Source organism: Corapipo altera, unplaced genomic scaffold (genome assembly GCF_003945725.1).
Source record: "Corapipo altera isolate COAL_440 unplaced genomic scaffold, ASM394572v1 44, whole genome shotgun sequence".
NCBI classification, from domain to species: Eukaryota; Metazoa; Chordata; class Aves; order Passeriformes; family Pipridae; genus Corapipo; species Corapipo altera.
Genome location: NW_020884880.1, coordinates 7,973,938 through 8,000,429, shown reverse-complemented (window position 1 = coordinate 8,000,429; position 26,492 = coordinate 7,973,938). Strand labels below are relative to the sequence as shown.

The window sequence follows — 26,492 nt, the reverse complement described above, 5'->3', positions numbered from 1 at the left end:
TTGCCTGGAGATATTGTGCAGTCTCTGTCTTTGAAGGTTTTCAAGTGTGGGAGGGGCAAGGGGCTGAGTGACACCTCATGGGTGATCCTGCTTTGAGAAGGAGTTTGGACTAGAGACCTGAGGTCCCTTCCAGCCTCAATTATCCATGGTCTGTAGGAAAACAAGATGGTTTTAGCTGAGTATTAAAATTCTTTGTGACATGGCCATCATGTGGCTTTCCAGAATGGCTGTTTCATTCACTCAAACAGAATTCTGAAAACCAGGAATGAAATGCTGCATGCACTTAGATTTACTGGCAGGCAGCAGAATTCATGGAGTTACTAGCCAGCACTCCAGATGTGCTTGCTGTGTTCAGCATGATTACATTGAGCCACGGAGCTCCATCAGCTTACCAGAGGTGGGACACAGGCAGTCTTGGGGAGGAAGGCTCCACTCGGTTTTTCTTTCCACAATTCAGCAAAGGTGCAAACTGTCTAAATTAACACAGAGGTCTTTGACCACTTGTAACAGTTTGGACTTAAATGGAAAATGAGTTTCAAACCTCAACTAGAACATAACTGTTGCTTTGCTATGCTGACTTTATACATGATGATTTCCTAGCCTTCCTTTATATGCTTCCTTGATCATTTAAAAGCATACAATATCTTTTCAATTTGTGTATTATCATTATTTTAATGTTCTCATACTTTATTAATAGACTTTCCCCTTAGAACATTACATTCCTTCTCCAGACTAAAAATACATTTTTCCACACTTCATTGAATTTTCTCTCTTCTTTATTAAATTCAATCTGCATATCTTAGTCACTTTTTTGATAATTGCCTCTCTTATTTGTTGCAGGAAGTTAGAGGTCTAAGAGGGCTGGAGAGAGGAGTGAGATGGGTCTTTATAGCTGCAGTCTTTGAGCAGCCTCTTGTGAGATTACTTTTGACACTTACTGTTGATTACAGACTTCTTTTTAAAAGAGCTGTCTGAGCCTAAGTTATGGTGCCTTTTGGGGTTCCACAGCCTTCTTCCACATGTGCATTTTTGTAATAGTTCCAATCTGACCTTCTTCATTAAATTACTTAGTTCAATAGAATCTGAGTTCTTGAAATCTGATATGCCAGTCTGGTTTATTATGTATATCTATCTTGTATCTGCATTCCATGTACAGTACTAAATTCAAGTGACTCTTGCTCTGATTTAAATCTACCCACTGGTTTCTTTCTGGTGATAAAAAATTAATTCAATATGGTTTCCTATTGAACCATTTTTCAGATGGTAAAATTATTCTGTATTAAGTAGAAGACAACTATGATGCATGTTCAATATATTTTTTTACCTAGTGAATCTATGGGAAGATAATTTCTCCTGCAGTTGTGGTATCCTGTGATTTCCAGTCCTGTGAGAACTGGCCATACATTTTTTTTTAATTCTCACTTTCATCTGGTTGTGATGGTTTATAAGCAGATGTTCATTGTTCTCTCTCTTTCTTCCTCCCTCCCCATTCTTGCTAACTGAATATGAAGTCAGTTGCTACCACTGTTTTTGTTGTCACATTATAAATATTGGACATAATAAATACAAACGATTCAAAAAATCATTCTAATTATTCTTTGTGATTCTCAGCGGTTAATTTACTTTTCCTTCTCACAGAAAATTACTTGAAAGTTACAAGACACTTTCCAATAATGTTAACTCTACAACAGCTTTAAAATTAATTTTCAGGTCTTTATGTCTATTTTTGTAAAGAAGTCTTTGAGTTTACAGTAGAAAGTGAGTTGTTTACTTAAGGACTGCATCTGAATGAACTTACTGTGTGGTATGTAATTATAAAAAATCTTTCCACATGCAAAAAATATGTGTCCTTATATTCAGACTTGTTTGAAGAGCACTTACACCACATTTTTATAATTTCTCTTATGTCTTTCACTACTAATTTATTTTGTGGTGGTGTTTGGTATATTTCTGTCCCTGAATTTTCATTGAAATCTGCTTTAAATGTAATTAGACTTTACATTTGTGACATTTCTCTTTACTTATGCAATGGCTACCCCAAAAACATTAGAAATCCTGTCTTTTGCTCTGCATAGTAATTCAGCATCTAAAGGATAAATTTCTGAATTACAGCTGAGAATTTCAGACTTGAATTATTTTGATTTATTTGCTTAAAGAAAGGAAAATGCTCACCAAATCTAATACCTCTAGTCAATAACTAGAGAAAATACTAATTTTCTGAACTGTGGGCTTTATGGAACAGATCAGGCAGTAACTTGAAACTTGATAGCAACAAAATACTATATTTTCCCGCACCAGTAAAAGATCTAGGAAATTGCCCATTCCATGATCTTTGTCAGTGACTCTTCGGCTTCTTTGATGTTGCGGTGAATAGTTAGTTATATTTGCTGTCTCCCTGAAAAGTATTTTCAATATACTTTTTGGGGGCGATTTTGTAGTGCATATTGTTGGGAAGCAGATTTATGCTATCCCCTGGTTTTTTGGTTGTGTTTTTTTTCTTTTCTTTTCTTTTCTCAGTATTGCTTATACTGCATTCAGTGATCTGTTGAAGTGATACGTCATATGAACTTTTAAAAACATTTTCTTGATTGTCATCTAGTGTCATTAATGTGGACCTGAGAAATATCTTGTAAAAGGAATCCCTTATTTAAATGGGCTTTGGGGACAGGCCTCATGAGATGATTTCACATTGCAGATAATCATAAAAAATATAAACTGAATTTTATATTTGAAATGTATGTTATACAAATTATGTAGTTAGATTAACTGTGCCTTGAAATAAATTTACAGCTGTTGAAAAGGTTCTGTCGAGAGACAGCAATATGGATTGAAGATAATGTTTAGCAGATTGGTAACTTTGATTGATTTATTTTTTGCATGAAATACTAAGGTTTCTTTTTCAATCACAGACAACCTTTCACAAGAAGTTTGTGTTATTACCGATGCAAATGAAACTGTTGCACAAGTTGGTTTTCTCCTTCCTGAATCTCTGAAAAGACGAATAAAAGTAAGTGCATCTCTATGGCTTTCAACTGTATGACTAATTTAGTGTTTCTGGTTGCCACTACTCATAAGAAATGGCCTAAATAATGTGAATACAGAAACTGAGACTTCCTGTGTCACCGTAGTATTTATTACTGTCATGGTTTGAGATTCCCAAAATCCAATTCCCTAGCTCAAGCCCTCCTCCCACATCTCAACCTAGTGTGAGATGTGTTTTTTTCCCAGACAAAACACGAGACTCAAAGTGGGGGAAAGGGAATATATTACAATGACTGTACAAATAAATATTATAATACATTATACACATGATCTCAACTATCTCTACCATGACATAAGTATTTACAATGGATCAGATCTCCCCTCCAAATAAAAGTCCAGGAGGGAAGAAGGACAGATCCCTTCTAGTCTCTGAGCAGCAGGATCTTCTACAGCAGCAATCTGTCCTCTTCACATGCAGCAGCTGATGGCTGGACTTCTGCCAGCACTCACGAGGGGGAAATCCAAGCCCCTCTTGGCCCCTTGATGCAGGCAAAGGGGTCTTCCGTGGGCTACGTTCACCCCAGACAAAGGTCGTTCCACCACGGTCATACCATGAGACACAGGGGGTCTTTGTGACGGTCTAGTATCTTCAGGGGACTAAAGCCCCTTGCAGAGCTTCTGTGCCCTGTCTCAAGATGGCTGCGAGCTTCTTTGTAGCTTGCAGCAAGGGAGGGCCCCAAGGTCAACCTCCACACACTGTCCTGGCTCATAAGTCTCAGGACAAATGAGCTTCTTAGCCCCTCTCTCTCCAGTGCTGCAGTACTCCAAGACTCCTCTCCTTAAATAGGAGTCCATCTCCCTCCTTTCTCGGAGGTCTCAGAGGGGTATGGGGTTTTATTCCAGTTCTTACCCCAGCTTCCTCTCTCCCTGCTGCTCTCTCTCCAGACAACTTTGTATCTTCCTTGGCTGCACGCTGTTTTGCTGCTCCTACAGTTCAGTTCTTATCTGTCCTGGCTCTCTGCCACCGTTTCTCTGGTCAGTGCCGGCTGCCGCTACTCCTGCCGCTGCCCAGGGTGGAGAGAAAACTCCCAACCTTCATAGCTACAGATACATAGTCCAGCTTAACACTGTTCCAAGTCTCCATAGCCCCCTTGCTGGGGCTGGGGGAGGGGGCAGAGGCCCCCCAGAGGGCTCCTGCCCTCTCCTCGTGGCTCTTACAACATGGCTACCTCTTCTACCACACCCAAACTAAAACTTCCCTTCTCTTCTGTTTGGTTGTGATATGTTTATATTTTGCAGAAGCACTCACTGGCTAAAACTTCAAAACTTCAAGGCTTACCACCCCCTGGGGGTTACCACTTTATAACTACAGGGGGAAAACCTGGTTCAAACCACTACAATTACATGGGATTAACACCAGGTGTGGAAGTTACCAAGAAAGAAGCATCTTCTGCCCAGTTAGGCAGTAGAAGGGGATCTTACAGATCCACTTAAAATGTATATATTAGATTAGAGAAGAAATTGAATCCAGACAACGGAGAGGCCATTTTCTTTAGATTTTATGAATTCAGTAAGCCCAAATTGTTACAAATATGTTACAGAGGAAATGCTTTTGTTACTTTGAAATTAAAGTCTGAACCAATTAAAGAGTAAGTTGTTTTCCTGCAGAGCTGCAAGTGCAAAATCTAATTAATCAGTTTTTTTGTAGAGTCCTAGGGGTACATTTCACTCACAGTGAATGCACATTGAAGCCTTTGCTTTAGGATACTGATGGAATTTTCTACTGTCATTTAACTGCCTTTTTCCTTTTTCATTATTCCTTCTAATAGAGCTATCATATTTCCATTTTCCCAAAGGTGATTAACATTTGGTAATTGGTTAGATTTTGCCTGGTCTTGGAGTGATTCTTAGTTGTATCTTATGTGATGATATTACATCTTCCTATTACCTGGAGAAACTGCCAGGGAATAGTTCAAAACCACAGGTTTCCTGATTTTCATAGTGTTACTTCTGTAATGGTTGTATTCATGTGTGTTGATCTTCTGCATGGTGTACTTAGTTATTAGAATGATATTCTTCTCTAGCAAACTGTATTGGTATTTTATATCTAGAAATCTCATTTGATGTTGCACTTACAGTTTTTGTTTAGAAACAATTATATTTAATATGGAATCATGCTTTATGTCTATCAAATGCTATATTTATAAGTCTAAGACATTATCAGAGTTGAATAAGATCTTTTTTGTCTGAATAAGTGTATAATAGAGCAGAAGTATGTAATCATTTCACTAACACCATCTCCGTTGCTATTTCTTCTTTTTTGTCTGCATGTGAACTATTCTGCAATTAGTAGGAAGACATCACTTATTCATATACTTCTTTAAGTGTTGACTTATCTGTATCTGTTAATTATGGTTGCATATAATCCCTTTGATCATACCATGAGTAGCACTTCCAAACCAGTAAGAGAAATCAGTGCATATGTCATGTTTGATAACCAGCACTGTAACTTTGAACTGAACAACCCCAGATCAGAACTAGTTAGAATTTACAACATGTTGCCAAATTTTCATTTCATAACTGGTTAATTATTGGGTGAGTCAGGCACCTGAACCTATGGTGCATTTGAATAAAACACATGTAAAATGAACTCAAACAAGGTAATGAGGACATGAAATTGAAGGGATTCTACTGATATAGGACTGATTTTTTTTTTAATGGCTCTATTAAATCAGTTTATTTAATTGATTTCTAGCACTGTTCCTTGAAACATCCTTCAGTATTCATTTAATGAAGCTTTAGGGTTAAAATCTATAAAAATCATGTATTGTATTGTTTTTAAACAATAAAATTGCTAAGTGTTAATTCATAAGGTTACCAATATACAGAACTCCTAAACTTAGAAGGAATTTTGTGTTGGGGGCACACTTCTGGTGCCCCCAAAATAAGAAGCACATGGAACTATTGGAGCAAGTTCAGAGGAGGGCCACAAAGTCAGTAACGCAACTAGAGCACCTCCCTTACAAAGACAGGCTGAGAAAGTTGGGGCTGTTCAACCTGGAGAAGAGAAGGTTGTGTGAAGACCTCATAGCAACCTTCTGATATCTGAAGGGGGCCTTCAGGGAAGCCAGAGGGGGATTCTTTGTCAGGAAATGTAGTGATAGGACAAGGAGTAATTGGTAAAAACCGTAAGAGGGAAAATTTAGCTTAGATATACGCTTTACTGTGAGGATGGTGAGGCACTGGAACAGGTTGCCTGGAGAAGTTGTGGATGTCCCATCCCTGGAACTGTTCAAGGCCAGGTTGGATGGGGCATTGAGCATCCTGGTTTAGTGGAAATTGTGCCTGCTCACGGTGGGGCAGTTGGAATTAGATGATCTTTAAGGTCCCTTCCAACCCAAACCATTCTATGATTCTATGATATCCACTGGCCTATGATTTCTTAAATGAAGCACTGTAAACTTGTGAGAGAGAGAGATTTCATTTTGTGCAGTGTGATAATTATTTTAAGCAAGTTAAATGTACTACACTGAAAGCTGGGCCTTTTCAAAGGGCGAATTGGAGGGTAACTATCTAAATAATAGACCAGTAGGGAATCATTCAGTAAAGTACTTATTACCTGAAATTTGAACTAAATTTATTTTAACATTTTAGCCAGTTTTGACACTAATACTTAGTAGCAGCCATATTTACTTTTGAGATATCTCTTGACTCCTATATGTATCATTAAAGAAGAATTTAAAAGAAATTTTGTTTGAGGGATTTCTGAGAGAGGTTCTAATAACATGATAATGCCAACAGCAGGGGGGAAAAAGACCTAAAAATAGAACTGATAGAGAAAATGAAAATAAAAACTTTTTTAAAAAAATTTTTTTAGGCAACAGTTATTGCTTGCAAAGTACTTTAAGAGTATTTTAATCACTGTTACTCTAAGCAGTATAACTAAGGAATTAATGTTTTGCTCAAGATATGTTACTTTGAAAGACATAAGTTGAATCTTTCCTTAAGGTTGTTATTTAGCCCTTTCTTTTGAAGCAGACAAACCTAAATGGGGGCTGAAGGTGTTTTCTTCTGTGACTGGAAATTACTCTTGCTTTTTCAGTGACAAGGTACTGCTGTCACATGAAATGCAATCAACTGGATAAAGTTGTGTGTTATTTTTGTGAATGGATAAATATCCACAGGTTGCATATAAAAATATCTGGTTGCTTTCAAGTAGGAAATGAATGAGCATTTCACTAGTAGAAATTCACTAATTTCTTAATGATTGTGTTGTCTCTCTGCTGGATTGGTATTAATTGTAATTTTAAATTCTGATATAATTTAAATAACTTTTACAGCTTCCCAATGTCTTGGGATAAATTTTAGATTTTATGAAAGTGGATGCTGAATAAAGTTGAAACTTCAGCACAGGCCATCTGATAAGTAAAAGAAACATTAAAGAAAACATATTTATAATTCCTGTTTTCATGTTCCTGCCATCGTTGCTTCTTGAACTAGCTGAATATCAACTGGTACAAGGACCAGAAGTAATTTAGCAAATCCATATGCTCTTTTCTATTTAAACACTGAAACGCTGTGTGACAATCACTTTTTAACAAAGTGGTATTTTTAGGTAATTTTTGCTCTCTCAAGTAGATGATAACAATGATTAATATTAATTTTAATTTTAAAAAATACTTTTGCATAGGATACTAACATGCCAGATAGAATAAGAATTAGTTTTAGTTAATTGATGATTTATTGAAGCTTCTAATTAGGCAACTGTGCTTTCTTTTCCAACAGAGGAATTTGATTTATTTTTTTCTGAAAAATATGACTGTAAAAAATGCTTAGTTTGCTACTTTATCAAATTGTGAAGTTAAATCAAAATTCTGATACACTATATGAATTTTTAAATGTTCAGAAATACTTAAGCATATTATAATATCTCAAAGGAAATAATAGAAGTAGGCCTTCTGCCTTGGGTCATGTTCCAAATACCTTCTGAAAAGACTCTGGCATGCAGTGTGCTCCTGTTCCTCAAAGTATATGCAAGGTTGTAAAGGTACCAGGAATTTCTGATTTTACGTCTGCAGAGGTTCAAACCAGGAGAGCCCTGGAGTATTGCATTTTTCAAGTATTTTTAAGTAATGCATACCTTCTGTGAATTTTTTTTTAAAACCTCTTAAAATATTAAAAGTCAACTATCTGGGGCTATGTTATCAAAATTTCAACCCAAAATGTTTCTGAAATCCTTAGAACATAAATATCAACTTTTGGGTTTTAAACCACCTTCCTTTGCAAAAAGTTAACTCCCTGAGTATTAAAAAAATAAACAAATACAGCTTTGGATAATATTGCAAAGCCATTTTAAATGTTGTATTTGGTACTTCTGTTGGATTGTGGATTAAGTGACATTTCGAGGGAATACAGCAGTGTATTGCTTCTGTCATTTTCTGTGATATATAATATGTCTTTTGGCCAGAAATAAAGCTCAGTTGAGCAGTGGAACGAGGGGTTTGCTGCTTTGATAGAAGCAATATGAAGTTGGGGGGTGTTTGCCTTATTTTAAAGATCTTTTATTTACTTCAAAGTGTTATTTCCTGCTGGGGAACAAATTCCCCCTCTACTACCTGGTTTGCTTTTTCACTTAAGGCAATCCTGAAGCTGATAATGTAGTAGAATCTACATTTTCTTTTAGCTAGAATAAGATAGTTTCTTAGCTTGTGTCACAGGTTGCAAAATAAGATTAATACAGTATTTTAGAGTATTCACTGAGGAAATATTTTCAGAAGAAACTCTAGATGAGTCTTGTTGTATCCTAGAATACCAATACCAGTACACCTGGTCTTTCATGCATACTTAATTTTTATTTTTAGCTCCATGAAGACAAAATACCTAGATATTTGAATATTATAGACATTTTTCTCAGAATTAGAGATCTAAAATCATTAGATCATCTTGATCCTGTGGCAGTTGAACATCCTAACCTGGGCAGCAGCACTTGTGTCTGATGCTTCCAGGGCTGTTTCTGCTGTTTCCCTAGCAGAATGCTTCAGCACAGGTTGGGCTCCATGCTTCACTGTTGAGTCATCTAAAAATCTGAGCAAATTTCAGTTCTTGTAGTGGAAATAATAACTGCCATTTTAAAATAATTTGAATGAACAAACTCTGCCATAGTAGTGAAAGCTTTAACAGAGAGTTAAGGCTGAAGTAAAATTTGTGACTTTTTTTTGTCTCATCAGGTTGAAACTGTATCAATATCTAAAAGCAGAAATTATAGCCATCTACAAAGCATCTTTTCAGGACAGTGCTACAATTTTGTTTGTGTAAATGTAAGTAGTAAGGATGCATGCTTTTACTTGTGCACTTAAACTTGTTAGTAATGGTAAATATAAAGCATCTGAATAGTGAGTTGTTTATTATTTCTGTCCTTGTGCTGTATCCATTCTATAGTTTGATGTTTCTGATGCACACCAAACTGGACTTTTGAGCATAATTATGTTGTTAAACCAGCCATGCATTCTTGAACAAGAGGGATGAAACTGAAAGTGGTTGAAAATTCCCTTTCATAGATGTTGTATTGAAGTGAATTTTCTCAAGGAAAGTCTGTCATATGCGTAGTCGTCTAACTGTGCATTGCCACCATGGTCTAAATTAGTGTTTCCCATTCTGGACACATGCATGCCATGCAATCTGTATTTGGGTCACAGTATGGGAACAGGAAGGTTCCCATGAACCATAGATGAAGCATATCTAAGACCAATCAAGACCCTTAATTTTGTTTTATGTATAGATATTTCTTAAGGGTAATATTATTAATCTCCATTTTTTTCAAACAGCTATAACTTTACTAAAGAATATCATTACATCTGTATATTAAAACCTGGCAGCTAACCAACCCCAAACCCCCAAAACAAAAAAAGTGATGTACTGGTTTTTTTGTTTTCTTTTGTTTTGTTTTTATATTGTTGGTGGTGGTGGTGATTTTTTTTTTCGTGAATGACAGATCTTTGAATTCTATTTTTATAGTTTTTATGATAGTTTTTTATATAGTTTTGATGTTTTCCATAATTCTAGACATTTATTTTCATTTAGGATAAAAAGTGTGCCATTCAAGAAACCCAGCAACTAGTGCATATGTTGGAAGAATCAGATATTCCTCTCTTATATCCAGTTGTCCTTATTTCGGTAGGTAACTCCTGTAAGTTACTGTAGAAAGGATCTCATGATATTTTTTAAATATTAGACTAGGCTTAAACTTCCACTAGCTCAGAATAAAATTGTAAATTCTAGCTGTAAATTGGACTCTAAAGAGCCTCATTTGCACTTCAACAAGTGCATGCTGTCAGGAAATAAACTGACACTCACAAATGACAATTTATTAGTTATATATTTCTATGAAAGACTCATTGTGGCTGGTTGGTTGTATTGAACTATTAACTCCTGCCTTACTGTTGGGCTCCATCTCTGCTGGGGATGCTGCAAATCATGTGTTGTGCTTAAATGCTGAGATGAAACAGAATTAAGTGGCTTTGTTTTTTTCTATGCTATGTAGTTTATTCAAAGTTTTAAAATTATTGTTGCTTTTCTGATCCAAGTCTTAAAAATTAACTTTTAAGTACTTTGCAATATAACTAGTACATACTTTACTTACTGAGGTGTTGTAAGACTGAAAAGTCTATTCTGGTATATTGCAAAAGTTTTAAAGTGTAATTTTTACTGAATTTTTCATTGTTCGAAATGAATGCCAGAATAATAATGAATCTTAATATTTGAAATGAATACCAGAATAATTTACCAGTTTATGCAAATGACAGCTGAAGTGTACATGACTTTTATTTTGTTCAGACTGTTAAAAAGCAGAAAATATGAGTAGATTTGAAAGTCTCCATGCAGTGTAACCAGCTCCAATTAATTCTATCATTTTGTTTTCTGGCTTAATAGGTAGGGGTGAGAAGTATTGGGTGGAATGAAAGTCATTAATGCTGTCTGTCACAAAGAGTGTGCCTCTGGACTTCATTTATTACACTCTCCAGCAATAACACAAGATAATACGTTGTGATTTTAAAGTATAATTCCATATATGAAGCTTTTGCAAAAGGAATATTTTTCATGGGTCCTGAATAGTTACTAAAGTGCACAGTGTAGTGACCTGGGGGTAAAACTGAGCATTTACTTTGGAATTTTAGCTTAAACTGAAATTTAAATGATGAAATTCAATTACTGAACTTACAACTAAACGAGATATCGTGAAGATTTATTACTTTTACAAAGGAAAAAAGTTGCGTAGAATCACAAAATTAGTTTAGAAAAGACTTCTAAGATCATCAAGTCCAACTATTAACCCAGCACTGCCAAGTCCAGCACTAAACCATGTCCCCGAGTGCCACATCTACACATCTTTTAAATACCTCCAGGGCTGGTGACTCAACCATTTTCCTGGGCAGCCTCCCATTCAGTTACCCATTTACAAGGCTACTGGATGTGAAAAATGCTCTTTTCTGGACTGAGAATGTTTTCATTAGTCTTTTATATCAACAATATAAAAAAACATTTCTGTCTGTGTTAAATTTTGGGGGTGTGCAGATAAAGTTGAAATTGTTCATCAACCAGCTAAGGTATTAAAAGCATGCTTATTTTGTGCCCGATTCTTAGCTACTTTCTGGCCAGGACTTTGAATTAAATATGTTTTTTAGTGTGATGCACGGAATGTGAGAACTTAATATTGTAGCTATAAATATTCTGGTCTTAATATCTAAGAAGCAAGTATGAATGCAGATAATGCTTCACTGTGAAACTTGGGGTTTGCCCCTGAGATACTACACCTTCAAATCATTGTAGAACCCAGCACTGTTTTTAATGAAAGTGTACTTGCTTGAGCAGCTTGCTGCATGCACAAATTGTTCAGGTGAACTCTTTCTAAAATAGCCTTAGGAGAAAATTATACATTTAAACTTCTTCCTATACCCCAGATCCGGCAACTACTTGAAATTTCCCAGAACTAGACAGCGGATAAAAGTCTCATAATGAGGTGGAAACAGTTACTGACATTTAAAACATAGAGACACATATATTTGTTAAAAGTATTTTTTAAAAATGACATACCCTAATTGCAAAGTGGTGCTACACTTTCATTTGATGGAAGTACCACACTATCTTTTAGAAATACGAGAAGGAATAAATAGGAAATCTGGAAGTTATGTTTTAAATTACTAAAGAATTAGTTAAACAAATCATTATCTCATATTAATCACTAGGAAGCATTGAAGTCCTTTAAACTTCTGATCCCTAAAACTCATTACAGATGGTATGGGGGACAAAAATTTCCTTCAGTGGTTTTTAATTAAAGTCAGTGTTGGGTGTCCTTTTCACTAAGGCCCATGAGTGGGATTTTCCTCTGCTTTATTCTTTCCTATATACTTTGCTTAACATATAACCTGAAAGAATTGTTCATGAAAACTCCTATAAGATACTTTCTTTTGACATAAAAGGGCATATTAATAGTTCTCAGACAAATGTGAATCACAATTTTAAGCAATACAGTGACAATTAAATGCATAGGTCTTAGGTACCAGCTGGAAGGGAAACATTATGCATTTCTAGTCTCAAAAGCAAAACTCTTTCTGGTAGTGAAGAATTGAAAGCATAAATGACGAGAGCAGCTAACTGCTTCAATTCTAAACTCATAATTAGGAACAGTCTAATGTAGACTTCTGTGTAATTGGAAAATTCTTGTCTGTTCTTTGATTTCACAACACAAGCAACTTTTTCATAACAATCTGATAATTAAGAGAAAAAGTTTTATTTTTCCTTCCAGTAGTCAGCTTCTTTAGTTGTAAAAGTGACAGGTGTTATTGTTGTGCCAGATTGTCTGTTTAACCAGCCTGGGGAGCCTTGTCCCAGTAAAAGGATGAGCTTGCACTGGACATGATGACTTCTGTCCATATTCCCGCCTGTCAATTGCCACAGATTTCAAAGTCTGTCCTTTATCTTGGTGCCTGACTGGATTATTTTGAGGCATCTGTAAGCTGAAGCAGCAATTGTACTGCTGTATTTGGACAAAAGGAAAGATTAATATTACAGGAGAAATAGGAAACCCAGAAGTAAATTTCATGCAATTATTAGTTTGCATCAAGCCAGTGTCCTCTCCACCTCTGTTATAACCAAATTAATTATACTCTTAAACTGACGTTACTTTTTTGAGCAATACATATTTGTGTTTGTAGAAGCGATGAATGGCTATGATTTTTATTTTGTTGCTATAACTTACCGTTAGAAAGAAAGGAATACTGGTACTTCAGCTCTGTAGGTGGAATACTTTGCATTTCAGTACAAAAGTAAGTTTGAGAAAAATCTCTTTTTAAAGCTGTGAAACAGGTTAATGGTAGAGAGGAGATAGGTTAAGTTCTCTTAAAATAATAAGTTTTATAATTTCTTGTAAATGGCTGTAAATGAGCAGTACTTAGCTTTGTTTTGGGTAAAAAATAACAAAACAGTGAGTATGTGAAAATTAATTTCTGCTTGTGTAGTAGAAGACTATAGCTTTGCTTCTGGTGAGTATGCAGTTGGACAATATTGCTAGGAAAAATGGATGAAGACCTATTTGTTGTCAGGATAAATTGAACATAAGGTACAAAGAGAACTTGAAATAATTTTCCCAAGCGCTGGTCTCTGGGACAACCTCTATACTTCTACTTCTGTGTACTGGTCACAGATAAATTTTACATCAATGGAATCATTCAGCCAGAAAAACGTTCTTGTTTTAGGGAAGAGGTGTTTCTACTGTTAATAGATGCCAAAACTTTATATGTACGAATCATCATCCTTAATTTGATTTCTACAGTTAATAGAAGCTTTGTAAAGTAAATTGATTAAACTATGGAATACAGAAGCCTTGGGAAAGGGTTGAACTAGTTAATAACTTCCCAGGAAATACTAGTTCAGATCCCGTTAGGCCCACCATGTTTGTGCAGTATCCCTGATGGATATGAGACCTACCTTTCCCTGACCAGGAGCTCAGGATAGTCGTATCTCTGTCTTCTTTTGAAGTAGTTTCTGCTTTTTAAACTTGAAGCGTTATCTTGAAATTAATCCAATTTAGGCAACTAATATGCTATACTGAAAGGATAGTAAATTCAAAATAAAACTTTAAAGAATGTAACTCTTGAAAACCTTGAAGAGGCTTAAGAAAAACACCTGTATTTCTGTAGTACCCTGATAGTAAAAAAAAACAACAAACCCCAACCAACTGTGAAAGCTAGAATAGAACTTAGAAAAGAATGCTGTTTGTTTTCTGATTTAATTGAATATTTTTAAGATGCAGTTATTACATTGTATTTTGATGTGTTCTGGTTTCATTGTGTTTTGAAAAGAAATAATTTTCATGTCACTAAATGTATAAACAGTGGAGTTCCATAGTAATAGAAGCTAGCTAAGAAAAACATTTGTTAGCCTGTATTTTTATGTGTGCTTAACATAACACTAAAACATAACAAAAAATTGGCAGTCTAGAATGGCATAATATGGAAAAATTGGATTTTTTTTCCCTTATTTGTTCCTTTCCAGGTGTACTTGGATATATCAGGAAATAATTCTTTCAGCATTGGGATGGAAGAACTAGCTAGCATCAAGAAATTTGCAAGGGAAACTAAAAAGAAAAACATTTTGGTTTATGGTGTCCTTATCCAATATAAGGTATGTAATTATTTTTCTATGTGCAAATTATCTTCTTTTGCCATTTATATGATTAATGGTAGAATCTTCATTTAAAACAAAATCAAAGGGAAATAAATGTGACTTGAAAAGGATTTTTTTGAAGATTCTTGCCTGTTCTTGTTCAAAATTCAGACAAGCCTGTAGTTATAGGCAAAAATGTAAGCTTTTTGATTTGGGAGGAATAAATGGTAAACATTTTTTAGAAGCACATAAAAACATCAGGGCCCGTTTTGCTTTTCTGCTTTGAAACTTGCTTTGTGCAGCGTTAAAAAGGTAAAAAATAGTAAAAGTGCATTCAGTCAGTGGTTCAGCAGTATTTTACATCCCTCATCAAAACAGTGTTTGGTATTCAGGGGACAGGAAAGGCACAGCATATAGGTGTTGAGACAGTGTCTGTCTCTGTAATAGTAGTAAATTGCCTCAATTGGAAGCAAAAAGAGTTACCACTTCAGCATCCTTTGTACTCACAAAAGCTATTTAAAATAAACCATTTTGCCTGGGATACATGTTCTTTCAGCCAGAAGAGTGGCTGCCTTGCCTCCAGTGCAGATATAGTTTTGCAGATTCTTAATTCAGTCAGCAGTGAAGGAAGTAGTAAGTTAGATATTCAATAGGAATTTTAACAAAGACGAATAAATGTAATCTTAACTGATTTTTTTTTTGTTGAATTAGGTGTTTATATATAATTGTTAAATATGGCTATAGTTTTGTGTCTTTTTCTGGTATACCAAACACTTGATTATCCCTTCAAATTCTCGGGTTTTATTAAGAGCTATGAGTATCAATACCTGTCAGTTTATGCTTTTACAAACTTTTGATGCCAACAGAATATGAATATTGCTATTATATGATTTTAGTTTGTCTCTTGTTTGTAAAACATACAGGGGTATACAACTATTTTCAGTCTTCTTTCTGGTACTATCAAACCCCATTTTTTCCAGGGTGAAGTGGCTTCCTTTAGTAAAAACAATTTGAATAACTGTTGGAAACAGCTCTGAGGCACCCTAGCATGGTAAAAAGTAACATTGCAAATATTACTTGAGCGTAACTATAATTTTATCCTTTTAAAATTCATTGAGTATTCAAGTGGATCAAAGAGACTTATGTGGATAGCACTGGTTAGTAAAGCTGAAAAGTAAAGCTGGGGAAAAGGAAAACTTTTATAATCTTTGGTGGATTTTTATGACCATGGCACAAAACCATTTTACGTTAATTAGCATGTATAAGAGCAGTAAGAGATCTGAATGGAAGTTCCTGGTCCTTGGTGGTAAGAGAATTACAAAAAATGGTCAGCACGCAGAAAATATAAGCAGCATTTCCTATCATAGGAGTTCAAATTCAGAAGCTTGTAAAGGTTACAGTAATAAAATCTTGGTCTGTAGGTTTCAGTAATAACTTTATTACTTTTCACAAAGAATAAAAAGGAACAGTGATCATCCAAAATAAAGCATGTTTGGATGGACATAGAAAACCACAGAAAGCTTTAAAATATGAAAGCAATGCTAATAACTAATATATCTTGGTTATAGAACTGTATTAATTTAAAATAATCCTATTTCAGAGAGGTAAATGACAAAATGTAGGGTCAGAACAGCAAATATGTGCTAAGGCTTGCCTGGGGTAAGGGGACTCCAAATACTTTTGCCTCTGAAACTTCTGTTTGATTAAGATAAAGGAACTATTCACTGACAGCCAGAAAAATCACAGTCCATACACTAAAAAGAGACAAATGGCACAATAGAATAATTGTTATGAAGTTGTTGAAACTAAAAGAAAACTGAACTGTGGGTGATTTCTTATGCAAACATACTGGACACTTATTGTAGCCTTAAAGACTTTCTGAAGATGAGGATCATCTACAGTGTGCTTCATGGCTCAAGAAATACTTAAGAGTGCTAAAAGTGTTTTCTGTCTGACTTGGTAAACCCCAAAGGTAAACATTTATGCTTTCTTTTTCATCAAAGATCCCTTGATATAGTATTATGTGCAAACATTAAGGCAGTAGTTCTCAAAACAGGGAACACAACCCCAAATGGAATAATCCGCAAAGCAGAAGGTGGTTTGCCAACTAGTAGTGAGATAATGAGCCTGAAGGGCAAATGAAGTAAGATCACAAAGTAAAGCTTTGAAAACTCATTGAAAACAAATGAGACCTGCCCTACATGACCCCTGCATGCTTCTTAATTCATTTAAGAATTATAACTGAATTGGTCAAATGATTGCAATCTGATTAAAATGATAGGAATGCTGCTTGAGGACTTCTTTTTTTGTTGTTTTTCAAAATGCCATTTTTTTATTTCTTCTGCAATGACATAATAGATCGTAATCAATCTGGAAACCTACATTTATTCATAGAAGTCATTAAGGCTGTTAATTACTGTTTAGTATTTTCAAGAGTCAGAAATTGAGCTTTGAAGTATTGGGATCCTATGGCCTATTCATCCTTTCATCAAGGAAAATTGTGCAAATGTGTGATGAGCCTGAGTGATCTTGATTCCACAGAGTTTGGAACAGAGAGGAAAACCAAATCACTTTGAAATTTTCTATGTGAGTAACCTAATAGAAATCAACATCTGTAAGCTTATTAATACAAAGTCCTAGCTGGTCATTCATCAGTAAATCCAAAGATGAATACTTATGGAGGCTGGACACTCTTTTATCTTTAATTATTACTACTGTCTGCAATCAGTCACTAATGCATATTTTGCAATAGGTAGAAAAAGATTTACAAACACTGACTTCTGAATTAGAACTACAAGAAACTACAGGAAGTCCTGAAAATAGCACAGGTTTTAAACATAGATTTAGTCATACTGTTTGTAACAACTGCTGTTAGTACAACATATTTGTATATATTTTTACGTATCAGTATCGTAATTGTTTGAAAGTTCTAAGATTCCTGTCATTGAAATATTTATACTACTTAACTCCAGAAAATCTGTTCCAAATTTAATGTTCGAAAGACAGAAAGCTGAGTAGTTCCAGAGAAATAAATGAGTGAATATTTTTTTTCTGCTATGTAATATATGCAGAAATGATAAAAAAGGTAGGTGGCTTTGTGTTTTGAACTGAAATCTGTTTGATCAAACAAGCCTTCTTCATCTGTTTTGTACCATTCAGAGGTTGTCAAGAAATTAAAAAAGATGTTTCTGGAACATTAGCCAATTAAGAAATATACTAGTTCAAAATTTACCAAAGTTTTGGTTAAACTTTGGACTTTGAGTCAGGAAAGGTCATAAACACAGAACCTTGAAATCTCATTTTTACTTGCAGCACTCTGGTGTGTACAGTTGTGGGAAGCACAGCTGTTTGGCTATACTACTGCTTTTTTTAGTAGATAGTGTGGATCATATTGATCAACAAATTATGACTGCTATTCTTCTATTTTAGGGTTTCGGTGTGTCTACCTTGAATACATGCATACATGCTCTTGTATATATTTTCGTGTATATATTTTCTTACTCATTTTCTCTTGCTGCTTATCTTTCTCTGTTGTTCTCTCTCTTGCCTTTCCTTTTTTCCCCTGAAGTCTTCATGCTCTTCTAGCCAAAACAGGTAATAAATTAGTAGATTTATTATAACTGTGCAGCTCTACTAAGGGCAATCAAATGAAGCATTTCCACAAACTAATTTTGCAGTGCGGTACCAAATTCCCAGTCTGAGGATGATGGGCTTTTAAGAAAAATAATTGGTAACCTTTGGGTTTTCATTAAGTAACTGTATAGGTTTTTGTCAGAGAAAGGTCAGAAAGTTGCTCAATTTGTCTCTGCTATTACAACTTCTAGGAGTTTAACAAGCTGAGGTTGTTAAATGATGAGGTTAATGTTTTATGCCTCTTACACATGACCTTTTTAGTCTTGTTTCAGCTATTGAACTTATAATTGGAGAAATCAGAGTTCTTCCATCACCTTGTCAGCCAAAATGATTAAGGCATGTAGACTTATCTTAAAGTCCTGTCTTCATAAAATAGTCTTTAAGCATCTTTGCTCTTACACCCCAGTTCAGCCATTCTGGCAGTGTTAGGCAATAAAGGTTGCCAGTTGTTTCTTTTGTGAATATTTTAATTGTATAAAATATATTACTCTAAAATAGCTTCATAGTATGGACTGGAATTTGGGGAACAAGTGGATTAAAGCTGAAATGCTGAGCTCTCTAGAGGAAAAGAAAATATGAAATATACAATATAGCAACTTAGAAAAGTATGTAATTATTAATTATTCTAGATACTTTAATGTAATAGGAAATAAACATTGAATTGGAACCATTTGCAAAACAAAATACCATGAGCATCAGAGTTTCATCTTCAAATCTGTTAGTACGAATGATTCTGATTTTTTTTTTTTTGCCTTATGAAAGCTTTGATGTTGACCTGCTATCTCTTAGTGGAAACATATAAACATTTAAGATGAAAGGATTTTGACACAAAATTTTGTTTGCAAACAAATGGCTTTTAACTTTTCCATTGCTAGCTTGCCTAACAGAAACCTCTGAAATTCCCTGTATCTGTTTAGGGACAGTTCCACTTTTGAGTTGTTAGTGCTGCAGTTCTCAACTTAAAGCAATGCTAAGCTGGGCATTAAAAATTAGTCTTCTCACCTGGCTTCCATGGTGTCCTCCAGAGATGCGATTCAGTAGATAACTGGTCCTGAAGGATTTCTGTTTCATGCTCTTGTCATGTCCCCTGAGGTCCATGTAAACTTTTAGCCTCCAGTGTGTCTCCTAATGAACAACTAGATAGACTGGAAAACAAAGAAAGGGAGATGTTTCTTCACAAAATAGTGTCCTAAACACAAGTTCTTTCTTCTGGTCTGCTGAGGTTCCCATCATTTAAAATGTGAAATCTACAGGTATTGTTTTACATTCATTTATCATTTTATTGCCTATTTACTCAATTCATAATGATCTTTCTGCATTTCATTTTAGTCACCCCCTACCCTAATGAACTTTGTATCATAAGCAAATTCATGTTATTGTTTACTCATTTTTCCAGTTCATTTATGAATGTGTTGAACAACATAGATCCTATAACAAATCCCACCTGAACTATGTGGGTTCTGTTCTGAGGACTGACCATTTACTCCTACTCTCTATACTCTGGAGCAAGAAATTATCCCTGTGAGGACTTCTGTCTTATCTTCTAGGACCTTTGGCAAGGAAATTTGTTGAGAGTCTTGGAAATCCCAGTAAATTCAATCAACTGTCCTTTGAAGAAATGGAGTAAGATTGCAAAGTCAAACCTTAAAAGAAAGACATGTTTACTTTACCATCATCTTTAACTTGCCCTTTGCTATTACTGTCGAGTACTTAACATTTTTGTTAAATTGTCTGGTACAGATGTATGGCTTTCTATTCTTGTTTTAAGTTTGAAAGTACTCCCACACAGTCGTGCCTACTGAGGCAATTTTTAGACTAGAGATGATGCACACCACTAGGAACTGAGCTGTTGGGTGAATACCCCATAGTCCTGAGGATTTGTCACATTCCTCTCTTTAATTTCTTCCATATCTCTTCTACAGTAACTGCAGTTTTACAGGTTAGTTGGCCATTAACAAAGAGGGGATCCGGCATTTGAATTTCCCCACACCAATTCAAAGAATTAATGTAGTTTCCCTGCAATCACTGTGTCTTTCCTGTGTACCCTCTGTACCCATTGATCATCAGTTCGCCCTGCAGACTCTCTGGCAGACTTCCTGCTTCTGCTCTGTATGCTAGTTGTTCCTCAAAATCTTTTTATGGTTGGTTCGGGCTTTTTTGTTTGCTGTACTGGTTTTTTTATATTTACTATGCCAAAACATATTATTCTCTCTATTTTTTCTATCTGGGCATGTCTACATATTTTTGAAGGATACCTTCTTGTTTTTATAACCTCCCATACTGCCCTCCTTCTGCCCTTTCTTGAGCCATTCCCCCCAGGCCTGTGAGGCAGCCTCATTTGGCTTTGTGCTTTCAGTATGGTTACCTTGTGTTCCGTATTTCCTGTGAGGATTTAATACTCTTAACTATTCATTTACCTTCTTTTAAACAAGTGTCCTCAATTTTTCATTATTTCATTTTTATCCCTTTGTCATTTTATATTCAACATATGTAATCCAGGCTCTTTTCCTTAACTTTGTTCCATTCTGTGATGGATCTGTATCCTAAATGTAAAATATAATACAAAACATTGTTTCTTCTTGTGTTGATTTGATTTCTTAACTCTCTCTTCCCCAGCCACTCACCTGCAGTTCGTTCTGTCTTTTTCCCTCAGTCTGCAATGTTGCCCTTCTCTTTCTTGCCTTTTGATTCTGGCTCTTTCAGAACCCAGAATCTTGACTCTTCTTGTAGGTCTTGCTGTACTACGTGATTCTTTTTGCAAGATTTCTTATCATTTGACCTGTTTATTTTCTGTTTACTGTAACAGGAAACAAATCCTTCAGTTCTGTTTCTCTTCTATTACCATTTTTCTTTTCTTGCTTTGTTATTATTGTCCTGTGCTTCGAGGATCTTCCTGATCCTGTAGTGGCCCATCTCTATGGATTTGTTATTCAGCAGATATTTACAAATTTTGTCATATCTGGACAGACATTTTTCTCTTTTTTTTCAGCTACAACCACATGTCATAGCTGTCTTTTCCCTGCTGAGATTTCTACCACAACATGTTTCATGCATACTGACTATCTTTCAGCTCCAATATGTGGGGTTTTGTGCTGTATGAGAATAGTTTTCCTCTCCTATATCATAGAATGATAATCTTTGGTGTTGGAAGGGACCTGTAAAGATGATCTAGTTGACCCCCTCTGCAGTGAGCCTGGACATCTTCCAATAGATCAGGTTGTTCACAGCCTTGTCTAGCCTGACCTTGAATGTTATCCCCTCTCTGGGCAACCTGCTCCAGTGTCTCACCACCCTCATTGTAAAAAACTTCTTCCTTATATATAATCTAAACTTACCACTTTTTAGTTTAAAATCATTGTTTTAGTTTAGTTTTAGTTTAGTTTAAAACTCTTGTCCTATTGCTACAGACCTTACTAAAAAGTTTGTCCCTATCTTTGTTATAAGCCCCCTTTAGGTACTGGAAGGCTGCTATAAGGTCTCCTTGGAGCTTTCTCTTCTCCAGGTGGAACAACACCAGCTCTCTTAGACTACAGTTGTAGGAGAGGTGCTCTGTCTCTCCAATCACATTCTGTGTATCTCTGTCTTTATGGAGAAATGGTGAGAGAACATTTTCATGCAAAGGGCCTGACGTGTATGAACACGTGTTTGTGCCCTTGTCAGCCATGGTCTCTCATTAGCCACTTGCCTCATGTTATCTGGCCAGTGTCTGCATTCAAAGTGCAAACACACCCTTGCTCCTTCAGCACTGCTTACCCATATTCACACCAAGCAGCTTACAGAGTTTGCTGAAAGCAGTAGCTAGTCCAAGCAGAGAGAGAAGCAAATTCACTTACAGCCAATAAATATTTGTTGTTTCTCTTCACCAATCATAAGGCCAGAACAATCTCTGAGTGCATTCTACTGCTTGCTTGTGGTTGCTGAGGGCTATTTATTTTTTAACCTTTAAGGATAACAGGAGCAAGTCTTGTGGCAGCTTTGTCTCACTAATGTTAAGTTTCTAAACATTTCTGCTGGCTTTCATCTAAAAATGTTTTGAAACATCTGAATATGAAAATATATTCATATCTTAAGATTGTGAGATGCAGAGAACTTAGATTAAACTGTTCTCTTAAGATATGGAAATGCATGGGTTTAGGATTAACAGAGGTCAGATCATAGGAAACCTCCATTGGATAGTGATTTTAATCTGGATTTTGTTGTGAAGTATTTTCTGGAAGTTATTTGCCTATCAGATTCTTTGATTGAATAAAAGTGGAAAATTGCACCATTATAGATTTTCTAGCACTTTCAGTCTGAACTCATTATATTTGATTTTAAAACATTCTTTGAGCACTTGCTTTCCTAAGCGAAATTTTATTCATCTTCCTAAATAGTATTTTAACTGTTTTCCAAGCCTTACAGTGTACTTTCTCACCAGCTCAAAATTCTTACTTTCTTCTGAGTGTCATGTCCCATTACTTCAGAATGTACTTAAATAAATCTGTTTCATTTGATCTCTGAAGTTTCCACCAAGCTGAATCTTTAAAAAAATGGGGTTGTTTACATTTGAGTTTTATTCAACCTGTGTGGTACTGGCAACAGCACAAGTGTGCACTTCAACTTTTTCCCTGACTCAGTCTTTCCATTCTTATGCAGCTACATGCTCAAGTGTCTCTAACTCGTGTATTTAATTCTGGTGTTCTCTGCTTAAATTCAGCAGACCAGGTGTTGAATTTTGTAGGCAAAACTTTAGCAAAAGATCTGAGACAGAGATAATGTGTGATTTCTACTTAAACAATGGCAGTAAAATGAAGTATACTTTGTAAGACTGACTACACACAGACTTACTCCCTGAGCTGTGCGATTTTAGATGCTTCTCCCTGTCCTTTGAGATCTTTCATTAATCAAAATGAGGTAAAATGACTTCAGAGCTTTCCTTCAACTAGATCTGATACCAGTTCCAAACTTCAGCTTTTCATTTTTGTCCTCAAAGCGTGCTCTATGCTTACAATGTTCAAGGCACAAAGATTTCTCCATGGAATTATGGCATAACTATCATTATGTGCTCATAGAGTTCATGAACTAAAAATACTTGGTGTTGTCGAGAGGGACAGCATGTGCCTTTGCCTCTGAAGCAGAGAGTAAATGTTCTCTTTTGATTCTGTCTTTGAAGGCAGAGGGGGTGTTAGTTACTTCTGTAAAAGTTAAATTTCTTCTTTCAATGACCACCCTCTCTGGGTCAGAGTGAAGCTCCATTTCTTGTGCTGACTCCTGGTCATGTGCAGCTTTTCCTCGTCCTGTAGATAAGAAATTTTTATTAAAACATTTTCCCTCCTTCTCTACTAGATGTGTATGTTACATAACTTTTGGAGGTTTAAGTCCTTGTTATGTAAAGTATGGGATGAGTGGGCAAAACATGATGCAGTCACCTAGAGTAGGGATAAAACACTTTGAATTCTGTTTCTTAACAGTTAGTGGCAGTGGCTGAGGAGGAGTCTGCGCTTGGCACTTTGTGTTTGGGCAAAAGAAAAACTGAGGCAAAGGTATGAATGTTTTAGAATTTGTGTTTATTTCTTGAATTTTTAAAACCATCCATAAAATGGTACAGATGCTTGTATTAGTCAGGAATATAACTTTTATTTTGCATCCTGATGAATAATTAACACACTGAAATGATTATGTCCTAAAAATAATTACATTTCTGCAAAGAGACTGAAATATTTAGGTTCTACACTTTAACCTTGCTGATTTCAATTTTTCAGAACCTGTTCAACAGTGGTTGGTATGAAAGGTCTAGTTACCTGAAAATTTGTACGGAAAAGGTTTCCAGTGGAAAGTTTGTATTGAGAGTATCTTCAAATTATGGGAGCAGAGTATGCTGTGTTTGTTATAGATAAAGTGTTTTTTGTTGAAAACATTCTTTAAGCATTATGTTATCCATCAAGAAGGAAAAAGAAAAAGATAATATTATTAGAATCCCATTAGGGAATAAAGTCTAAGAGGGGAGATATTTTAGGATAGGAAAGGATTTTGTGACATTTTCTCTCAAACTGCTTGTCCATTTTGTTATGCTGTACTGCAAATGCATCTTCAGGAGAAACTTATTGTTCCACCCAATACTTTATCATAAGCTCATTTTCAGGAACACAAAGGGAGGTAAGGCAGATTTTAGATGCTAGATATATGATCTGGTAAATTTGTAAATGGGTGTTTGATCCCGCAGGAGAGGATGAGGTAAATGAACCTCTAAACAGAGTATGGTTTTAGGTCAGTCAACATGGGAGACCCACATAAGGCTGTGGGTCACTTCTCAGACTTCACCTTCCATCTCTGGCTGGGCAGGTTTGGTCTGTTAGAAACCACGGTGTCCTCTGTGTGCATTAGTAGATGATCAGTTATAATTACTCTGATGCTGTGACAGGTGTATAGGAACTCTTAGTGAGCAAAGTTGAAGTTTCAGTCAGAGTAATCATACTTTAACTAATGGATATGCTAAGAGAGTTCCACTCTGTAACTGATACCTGCTTAGTTTTGTACTTAGTTTTTCGAATAAACCTTCAACAACTTTAAAACTGACATTTCTGCAACAAATCTTAGCTGCTAAATTGCTACTAAAAGTTTAGTGATGAAAAACCTTCTTTTGAACAACAGTCTCTACTTGGCACTAGCGATGTGCCAGATTTAAAGGGGAATTTTGTCAATGCCTTAGATATCTCACTCAGGGGTTTTAAAGGTAGTTTGCCCTGGTATGTCTTGCAATACAATGTGGCTCAAGAGTAAATTTAAACCCATTCTCATAAAGCCATACCAAATCCTTGTTTAAAAGTTGTATTGAAAGTGGCAGTATTGCTTCTATGTACTGTACGCTGTTTCTATAAAAATAATTTAAGCTAGAATTTCTCTAGAAGAAATAGCTTGGAGAGTTAATTTTTTTATGGCATGATATGTTTTCTGCATTTCCTGTTTCTAAATCTTTTGACGAGGAGATGAGTATGCTTTGTTTATAAAGCTTCAAAATGTTTTGGGTGATTTATTGCACTTTTTGGGAGCTCGTAAAATTCCATTAAGCATGTTTGTTTGTATGTCAAAATTCCATTTATTAAAGTTTACTCCCAAACTAATTTTAGATAGTTAGCTGTGTTACTAAATATCATACAATCATAGAATGTCTTGGATTGGAGGGAACCTTGAAGACCATCTAATTCCAACCTCCCTGCCATGGGCAGGGCCACTTTCAACCAGACCAGCTTGCTCAAAGCCCCATCCAACCTGTCCTTGAATGCTGCCAAGCATGGGACATCCACAACTTGCCTGGGCAACCTATTCCAGTGCCTCACCACCCCCACAGTAAAGAATTTCTTCCGAATATCTAATCTAAACATACTCTGACACCATTCCCCCTTGTCCTGTCACTACGTGCTCTTGTAAATAGTCTTGCCCCATCTTTCCAGTAAGTTCCCTTCAGATACTGGAAGGCTGCTAGGTCACCCTGAAGCCTTCTCTTTTTCAGGCTTCAGTCCCAACTCTCTCATCCTTTCCTCATAGGAGAGGTGCTCCATTACTCTGATCAAATAACAGCTAACCATGCATTTATTACATCCAGTTGATGTAAGATTTTGTTGATGAACTTATTAATAACTCTTACTAGTGTGTCACAGGAAGAGAAGGCAAGTGCACAGTACTTTTTAAAATTTTGCATAAACTTTGCAATAAATTGAAAATTTGGAAAAGATGACAATTATAGTTATCTGTAGATGCAGGTTTTTAGCTTTTTAACATTCTACTGAAAGCTTAAGTGATTTGTTTGCAGTTTGTTTCTCCTGATGATTGAGAGAAGTGTTTTACAGTTTTACTGCCTAGAATCATCCAACGAATGTTAGTTATGTTCTTTCTAGTGCTCTGTCAACAACTGGCCTAGTGAATTCAGGTGATTTCCTCATTTTCCTTAATTCTGTCTCTGATTGATCAAAGTTTTGCTACAAGATACCTTGCCATCCTGCTTTTTCAGGCATGAATTGGAAAAACCTGTCTTTCTATCACTTGGATGAATTAATTTTCCTAAACAATATAATCTCTCTGCTGAAGTAGTTCATCCCAAGAAGGAGAGTGGGGATAAAATTCAGTAGTGTAAGAAAATAGCTGCTGAAGGTTTTTCATAGACAGGTTGTGTGTCAGAGCAATAGCATTGGTAAGTTGCTAGTCATGTCATCTGTAGTGCTGCTTTTGATGTTTCAGGG

At 35.7% G+C, this 26,492-nt stretch overlaps 1 protein-coding gene across 4 annotated transcripts in view; it reads left to right on the top strand.

The window, feature by feature from the left end:
• Nucleotides 1-26,492, top strand: part of ISPD (isoprenoid synthase domain containing) — a 111,452-nt gene that overhangs the window by 53,291 nt on the left and 31,669 nt on the right. For all 4 annotated transcript variants that reach the window (XM_027639283.1, XM_027639281.1, XM_027639280.1 and 1 more), the window contains exons 6-9: nt 2,910-3,007; nt 9,210-9,299; nt 10,063-10,155; nt 14,533-14,661. In XM_027639283.1, the coding sequence (XP_027495084.1) occupies nt 2,910-3,007; nt 9,210-9,299; nt 10,063-10,155; nt 14,533-14,661 (410 nt within the window). The remainder of the gene's footprint in view (nt 1-2,909; nt 3,008-9,209; nt 9,300-10,062; nt 10,156-14,532; nt 14,662-26,492) is intronic.